Consider the following 8,427-nt stretch of genomic DNA (forward strand, 5'->3'; position numbering starts at 1 on the left):
GTAAAACTGTGGACACATCTTTGTGCGATAAAAAAATCGCGACGTCAGCCTGCCGCTGTTCATGCGAAAAAAATATTTCAACGCGCGCTCCATTCCCAGGTAGGAAAAAAATAGTGAAATTTTATGGTGCTCGGAAAAAGTAGAGCCATTCATTTGGATAGATCGAATGGCTATTAAATAAAAAGAACCAACATGGAGGAACTTAAGTGGTAGGCCAGGACCAGAATGATGTGGGTCCGGAATAAAAAAACACATAGGTCAGAAATTATTTACAAAATAAATTAAAAGGGTAGAATTGTACTTCCCGCCCCTTTCTCCCGTGCGAGCTTCTCCTTGACGCGAACATGCATGCTCCTCCCGGAGTAGGCGTGCCTCGGCCTCTTGGACGTGTTCCTCCTCGCGGCCTCGCCGTGCGCCATGCAGGCCGCGCAGCAGGTAAGGCCTGGGCCACGCGCAACGGCGTAAGGACAGGCACAGCATGTCACGCGGCAAGCCGACCAGGGCCGGTGCACAGGCACAGCATGTCGCGCGGCAAGCCGACGTCGAGGCTGTCAAGAACGCCGTCACCGGCATGAGCGGCCAACGGAACAACGATGCATGCACCTGCAGCTAGCCTGCTATATCAGCGCGTCGTGGCCGTGGTCTCGACATTCAGTTGCCGCCGCCGCTTGGTCACCGCGTCCTTGGCCTTCTCGTTGCCGTGTCATTTCAGTCTGCGCGCATCCGTGGTCGGAGGTAACGCAGCTGTTGCTCGGCCCGCGTTTGGCTGTGGCCGGAGCCTCTGCTGCCACCGTCTGTCGTCTCGTGGGCAGCCGTGGCCATGGATTGGTTTTCTGCTGCCGCTCTGCACCTCTGCCAGAAACATCCCAGGCCGTCGGCGACAGCACGGAGTACGCCGTGGTGTCCGGCCTTGCGCAGGGCAGCGGCCAGTACTTCGCTTGGGTGGGCGTGGGCACGCCGCCGACGCCCGCGCTGCTGGTGCTGGACACCGGCAGCGACGTGGTGTAGCTGCAGTGCGCGCCGTGCCGCCGGTGCTACGCGCTGTCGGGCGGGTGTTCGGCCAGCAGGATCGCTGTGGGCTGTGGCACGGTCCCGTAGCAGCGCCGTCGCTGCATTGCCCTACAACAGCGCCGGCCCGCCTCCAGCCATCTCGCTCGCGCCGCTTCACCCTCGCGCACCCCAGCAATGGCAACGACCTCGTCTCCGGCCCTCTCCCTCTCCACCACCGCGAACTCCTCCACGCCCAGTCGCAGCCGCTGCTCCTTCGCCTCCACCAGCAGCTGTTAGTAAGAGACGTCTGTCTTGTACTCTAAGCGGCGGCGAGCCTAGGGCGAGGCGGGCGGCGACCCTAGGGAGATGCAGTAGTGAGGGCGGCGACGACTCGATTGGCGGTGAGGGCGACCTGGGAGGCGGGCGGCGAGGTAGCGGCGCATGGAGCAGCGATATCTGGAGTCGCGACGCAGTTAGAGATCAGGAAAGTACTAAACTATCCTTAATTACAATTAATTAATTTCCCTAATTAATATCTGCGGCAATTAGTTTTGACGGAAGGAACCACCGGTTCCTCCCAAGTACCCTAAAATATCTATAGAAAAAAAACAGGGACGTCAATCATGCACCTGGTGCGCCGCGCTCTCCTTCCTTCCCGATCCCTCAGCCTCGCCGAAAACCAAGCGACGTCCCTGCGCCGCCACACGTCTCCGACGCCACCGTACGGGACGTCACTGCGCCGCCGCAACCACGTCGACCGGTGCCGTCAGGCCGCGCCGCCGCCACCGGCCCGCGTCCTCGCACCATCGTCGCAGATACCTGGCACCCGACGTCGCGTGCCACCCACCATCGGCGCCGTTGATCGTGAGGACCACCAACCACGTGGAGAGCCCGTAAGGAGCGCCACCTGCGCAGTGCGTCGTGGATTCCTCCTATATTCTCACTTTTTTTTTTTTTGTTTCGCTTAATTTGATTTCTAGAACTAGCTAGATCGTCGAGTGCTATGGTTTCTCCAGCATTGCTCGGTTTGAGTTTGTTGTCTGATGGGTTTGTCGGTGCCGGTGTTGCAGAGATTGTGGCGGCGACGTCCATCGCGAAGCCACGGGCGGATGTCGCCTACTGCATCCATGCGCTTGCCTGGCGACTCGCTAAAACCAAGAACTAGATTGTAAGCACTGTTGCACTCCGGTTCAGATTATTTTGATTTGCTCTATGTATTCGATGCTCTGATGGTTGCTTTAGCTGCTAAATTGGTGCCAATCTTGTAATGGTATTGGGTGGTCGATGAGTCTCGAATGTAATTTCGTTTGTTAAAAAATGTGAACACACTGTGTAATTTTTTTTTGAACATAATCACACTGTGTAATTGAATGCTGACAAATGCTCAATCGTCAAATGCCCAAGTTTCATGCGCAGTTAGTGAGGGTACAGTGCTATTGATTTGGGCACCCGAACCTTGGTCATTGCACACTTGAGAGCTCGAGCTCATATGTATAGTTATATAATAGTATATCATGTTGAGTCCGGAATCGCAAAACAAGTTAGACGTTTATAATCTGTGCTTTTGGTGGCTTAGTGTATATGTACCAGTTAATTTGGACGTGGGAAAAAAAAACAGAAAGAGACGCAACTGAGGATTTTCTTTGCATAGCATAATAAGCTTGTTTACAAAAGCAGAGTGAAAATTCTACATTTAACACAATTCTTCACTTTTTGTGGTCGCTTAAGAATTGATGATTTAAATTGTAGGGTTCCTTCTTTTCTGTTGATTGTCTGAAGCCCGTTTGACACCTTGTAGTGTTATGTCCTTAGACTAAACTCTTTTTTTAATGGTTAATTCTTGGTCTTGCCTGAATTGTATGATGGAGTTCAGTTGAGATGGCACAACCCAATGCTTGAATAGGTCTAATTTGAACAATGAGTTCTTCTTGTGTTATTTAGGTTGCTCTGAAGACACTTGTAGTGATCCATAGGCTTCTTCGGGAAGGTGATCCTGCATTCCGCGAAGAGTTTCTAACATTTACTCAGAGAGTGGATTTTATAGTTGTCAAACTTCAAGGATGATTCTAGCCCAGTTGGTCTGTATTTCTTCAATTTAAATTTAACCTGATGTTTTATTTGGATCGTTAATATTCTTCCATATTTCCTTCTAATCTATTGCCTTTATATTTTGGAATTATATCTAGCTTGGGATTATTTTTTATGGGTTCACACATACGGTTTATTTTTGGAGGAAAAAACTAGAATGTTTTAGGGCCTTGAAGTGTGACATTGAAGCTGAGCGTTTATCAAAGCAAGCTCAAGGACCTGAAAAGGTCTGGACTCTGACATGCTCATCAAGTATTTTTATTTCATTTTATTAACACTTTACCAAAGCTCTGCGGTGTTATCCATTATTTGTAGCTATATTACTTGCTGATGATACTTCATCATGTAATTAAACTTTTTGTTTTCAGGACCACAGTAGAACTAGGGAATTGAATTCTCAGGACTTGCCGGACCAATTGCCAGCACTGCAGCAATTATTATATCGATTTATTGGCTGTCGGGTGATTCTTTCTTATCCTTGCAACAAATAAGTTGGATTAGTGAAAGAAACCGATTTTTTAAACATATTTAGGTTTTTGGTCTGTATTTTTCTTTTTTAACTAAGCCAACATGGCACTGCTTTTCCTTTTGTATTTAGGCAAAAGAAACTGCAAATAACAATTATCTGGTGCAATATGCTCTGGCTCAGGTAAGCTCTGTTTTTTCTGTCATTTTTTGCTTCAACTTGTACAAGGTGATTTTTACATTTAGTTTAACGGGCCAGCTGGTCATTTATGCCAGTCTCAATGGGGATTTCATGGTCCTGTTACCAATGCATCCATATTTTGGAAATAGTGTAGAAGAGTTTCATCCCCATGAAACTCTCTCTACTCCCATGAAACTCTTATCATCTCTCTCTTCATCAATACGGTGCCACATCAGCCTATTTAATGCCCATGAAACTCTGATGAAACTCCATTGAGACTGGCCTTATGAATATGTCTGGCTATGTCTTGCACTTTATGACCTATTCTGTTATGGTGGAAAAGGTGTACCACCGCCGTAACAAGATGAGTGGCTAAGGTAGCAAGGGCCGGGCCAGGCACTAGGGTGCGGCCAGCCACCAGGGCAAGGCGTGGGAGCCAGTTTGGGCCCCAGCCGGGTCTATAGGAGTTAGTTATTAAGAGTCCTAGTTGGTTTGGAGTTTGTTAAGTCAGGGCTGTCAGCCCTTAGATTTAGGAAAGGTTTGTTATTAAGTTGTTATAAGTATCAAACAATCTAAAGGAATAAAGGATAGCCTGAGATTGAGTTTATCTCACCTTGGGCCCTCGGGCGTTACTATTCACGATCTCCTATTGTCATCAAGCTTCCAGCCAGGCGCCGAGCACGACGCCGCCAGTTCGTCGCCAGGGTTTCAAGCCCAGACCTCTCGTCTTCCACCCCTACTCTCTCAGGTCCCTAAGCTCCAACATATTCAATGTATAAAGAAATCTTACACAATTTGAGTGAATCCTGCTTCTGTATAGGTTCTTAAAGAAAGCTTCAAAATTTATTGTGCAATAAATGATGGAATTATCAACCTTGTTGACAAGGTACATTAATCTTCAAAGAAGTAGGAATTTGTGTATGTTGCACTGAGCTATTTCTACTTATGCTTCATGTTTCCCTGTTGGCTGTCAAACAACTGTGCAGTTCTTTGAGATGCCAAAGCATGAACCAAACTCTTGGATTTAGTACAAAAGTTTAGCTGTTCCATAGCAACGCACGACAATAAACCTAGTTAATTATTAAGTTTATCACCGGCTTATGGGCCCAACAAATGCAAAAGGTATACTCCCTCTGGTTCTCTAAAGCAAGTCGTTTTGAGGTTGTCTTAAGTCAAACATTTTAAACTTTGACTACAAATAACTTTTTTGGGTTGAGTTTAAAAATATAAAAGTGATGTAAGTAGATTCATCTCGAAATGTAGTTTCATAAAAATATATATTGACTATATTTTATAAATATTTTATAACAAAAAGTTATAGTTAAAATCATTTCTTAAAGATCATATCAATGTTCAAAACGACCTGCTTTAGAGAACCGGAGACTACGCAGCATGACAGCAGGAGCTACGTAGCCTGCATACAAGCAACTGACGCAAATACACCATGCGCATTAATCAGAGAAGCTAAATGGACGGTCATTTTAAAATTGCACTTGCATGCACGCTGTCTGTCCAGAAAAGAAAACAGGTTCGAAAGCTACCCTGATGCTGATTAGGCACATCGGCTAGCAGCTGTTCCTATCTGGACCTAATTGATCGGCATTTGTCAATTAATTTCTCCCTAGTAGAGATTAAAAAAAAAATCTGTTTAGGTGACATTCAGTTATTTTGGTCTCTCCTGTTAACTGAACTTTTTTCATACACTTACACCGTCTTCTAGGTATATTTACACAGTCTTATTACTATATTTACAATGATTTCTGCAGTGTAATTTATTCGACAGAGTGATGTAAGTTAGGAATAACACAAATATATGTCAAAATTTTTTAAAAAAATTATAAATTATTTCTATGGATTCCAGACATCAAAGAAATATATGTCAAATTATTCATAAATTCTTTACAAATTTCTATGGTACTGCGAGATATGGTACTGCCACATATGTTGCTGTTGCGGCTGCGTCGGCATGAGTTGCTGCAGCTGCTTTATCATCATCGCCGACAAGGTCGCGGCGGGGAGGCCGACACGCGGGCCGTACCCCGGGCTGCACACGTGCTGTGGCATCTGTGAGTCCACCCGAGACAAAACGTGATCGATCAGATCTAACGCTCGAAGGGCGGGCGCGGCGTGACGCAGGCGGTAGATCGGGCGGCAGCTCTCGGGCCAGATCTAACGCTCGAAGGGCGGGCGCGGCGTGACGCAGGCGGTAGATCGGGCGGCAGCTCTCGGGCCGGAGTCCGATCCAACGCTGAAAAATTCGGTTGACCAGTGGCAAATAAATCATACGGTTGACGTATAGCGTTGCCGGAAAAAAAAAAGATGAATTCCACTTCAGCTATAGCGCTAGCATCCCCGCCGTGTGCTGCTTGGGCCTGATCTCGATGCCCAGCACGACGAGTCCCCTCTTCCACCGGCGGCTATCCACCTCCTGCACCGTCACCTCCACCACCACCGCGTCGCCCTCGTCGCCCGCCACGTCGAACTCGCCCATCTCGACCTCGGCCCACCCGTCGCCCCTCCGCCGGGGGCACCTGATGTCAGGGTCGGCCTCCCGCGTCGTCGTCAGCACCGTCGTCTTCCGGGCACCGCCGCTGATCCCGTAACCCCTGCGGAGGCGCACGTACTGCTGCTTCCGCCGGTGCGCCGCGGCCTCCTCCTCCCCCTGCATGTGGTGCAGGCAGATTGCGTGCTCCTGCGCCGGCGTCGCCGTCGCCGTCTTGCTGCCGCTGCTGCTGGCAGTCGTCCCGCCGCCAGAGGAGACGGTGACCGTGGCCTTGGGTGGCGGCATCCCGACGTGGCACTCGAGGCCGTACGCGTCGTCGGCCATGGCGAAGACGAGGTAGGCCGCGTAGGTGGTCCCCGGAGTCAGCAGCGACAGGCTGAGCTTCCCGGTGATCTCCAGCCAGCACACGTCCACGAGCTCCACCACCTCCGGGAACCTGATCGATTGATCACACGGACACACGGTCAGTCGGTCACATAGTTTGATAGTTTGTGTGCAGAACGTACGTACGTACTAGCTAACTAGGCTTCTATTTTGTGATGATGATGCAACCATGCATGCGCGCAGTCGTCCAAAGTAACTCCTATGCAGCTATGTTCGTGTCGCTTGCCGAGCTAGGAGTACGTACGTGCTTTGTCAGGACCTTTGGAATAGTGTGCGTGTGCAGGCATGCATGGTGACACGTGTGTGTAAAACCAAAAGTATACCAATCTAAACTAAACCGTGGCGTATGCGTATACAGCATCACATCCGAAGGATGCGATATCTATACTGGTCAAGTTTTAAAAATGTACTAGAGTAAAGTTTACGAGTTACGACAGTCACATTCCGGCCATGTTTAGATGCGCATGTATCCATCTTAATCCACGTGTGTTAAAGTGCATATGAGTGAACTAAATTTCATTCTATTCCACTTCAATATATATGGATCGAAGTGAATACACATACATCGAAACAAAGGCCATAAGTGGGTGTGGAATCGAGATGAACTGTGCGTAGAGAGAGCAGCACGCATGCAGCGTGCGTCGTGCCATGCTAAGCTACTTACGAGGCAAGTAAGCATACACTGCGAGAAGGAAGAAAGAAAAAGGGGCCCGGGGATGTGCATGGGCATGAGATGCACCTGGATCCTGGTGGGCTAGCGGTCCACGTCCAGTACGAAGGATCGTCTCCCCACGCAATGCTGAGCGCCCTCGCCGACAGCATGAAGCACTTGGCGCCGCTCCGCCTCTCCAGCCCAAAGCTCTGCTTGCACACACGTACACGCACGCAATTAGCAACAATGCGATCGATCGAATGCATGCATGGCGCAGAATCTAGATAGATCGTAGTGGTGGTACTGGTACGTACCATGGTGGCGCCGTCGAGGAGGACAGGGCTGTCGCAGAGGCGCAAGAAGAGCTCCTTCTTCGACGCACCAACGCAGCCGGCGACGGCGACCGGCTCGTCGGCGCGCGCCAGGACGTCGGCGTGGTCCGGCGGCAGGAACCGCGCCCAGACGGCGTCGGAGTCCGCGGCGGCCCTGAAGGTCGGCGACACCACGGACGAGTGGCACGCGTCGCTGGGCGTCGTCATCGAGATGGCGTACGCCACGCACTCCTCCGGCAGCCGGTAGATCTCCGCCGTTTCCGCCGTCGCCATGCACACAACTCCTCCTAGCTCGTACGATGATGTGTCCGTGATCAATGATCACGTCGGTGAACCGTTTGTCGCCGAGGTGGTGTGAACCGTGATCACACGTACGTCGGGTCTCGAGGCTAGCTTCTTATAAGGGGCAAGCTTAAGGGCTAAGGCTCACCAGCAGGGCGCGAGCGGGTGGAGTCGACTTGAACCGTTGCTTCGCTGGGTCCAGTCCGCTCGGGGGCGTTGCCGGCTGCGCTGTGTACGTGCTGACTCGGATCGCCGTTTGTTAAACCGGAAATGTGACCTCCTTTTTCAGCGTGTGGGTTTTCCGGCCCGAGATCTCGTCGGCCCCACACCGTCTTCGATCTGCAGGCCAGAGACCTTCTTGCTCCATGGGTTGCTGACACGTGGTAATATAATCTGGTCGCCGATTTTATCCAGTGTATATAGGTCTGTTTGTTACATACCGTAAGCAGTTTATGGTCAAAAATAAGCTGAATCTAAAAAGAACATATATTTTTGCTTTTTTCTTCTTCTAGCCGCGCTTCTCTCCACAACTACTCTCATCTCATTTATA

General features: G+C 49.8%; 1 protein-coding gene and 1 long non-coding RNA gene across 2 annotated transcripts; one reads left to right on the plus strand and one right to left on the minus strand.

Moving 5' to 3' along the window:
• Positions 1 to 1,630: 1,630 nt before the first annotated feature.
• LOC136464801 (uncharacterized) lies at positions 1,631 to 3,019 on the plus strand. The gene is made up of 3 exons (XR_010761278.1): positions 1,631 to 1,904; positions 2,061 to 2,158; positions 2,932 to 3,019. It is a non-coding gene; the product is annotated as an uncharacterized lncRNA (long non-coding RNA).
• Positions 3,020 to 5,681: 2,662 nt separating this feature from the next.
• Positions 5,682 to 7,958, minus strand: LOC136464802 (putative F-box protein PP2-B12). Its single transcript, XM_066463754.1, has 3 exons — positions 7,578 to 7,958; positions 7,351 to 7,472; positions 5,682 to 6,663 (listed from the first exon to the last, which is right to left on the minus strand). Exons 1-3 carry the CDS (start codon positions 7,866 to 7,868, stop codon positions 6,060 to 6,062), a joined length of 1,017 nt encoding a protein of 338 aa, XP_066319851.1. The 5' UTR covers positions 7,869 to 7,958; the 3' UTR covers positions 5,682 to 6,059.
• Positions 7,959 to 8,427: the final 469 nt, after the last annotated feature.

This window comes from Miscanthus floridulus, chromosome 7 (genome assembly GCF_019320115.1).
Source record: "Miscanthus floridulus cultivar M001 chromosome 7, ASM1932011v1, whole genome shotgun sequence".
NCBI classification, from domain to species: domain Eukaryota; kingdom Viridiplantae; phylum Streptophyta; class Magnoliopsida; order Poales; family Poaceae; genus Miscanthus; species Miscanthus floridulus.

Excerpts from the sequence above, each read along its gene's own strand:
- LOC136464802 (XM_066463754.1), bottom strand. The coding sequence starts at position 7,868 with ATGGCGACGGCGGAAACGGCGGAGATCTACCGGCTGCCGGAGGAGTGC. Across the intron at positions 7,473-7,577 it reads TCCTCGACGGCGCCACCATG|AGCTTTGGGCTGGAGAGGCG; the intron begins GTACGTACCAGT and ends GTGTGCAAGCAG. Across the intron at positions 6,664-7,350 it reads GCTAGCCCACCAGGATCCAG|GTTCCCGGAGGTGGTGGAGC; the intron begins GTGCATCTCATG and ends TCAATCGATCAG.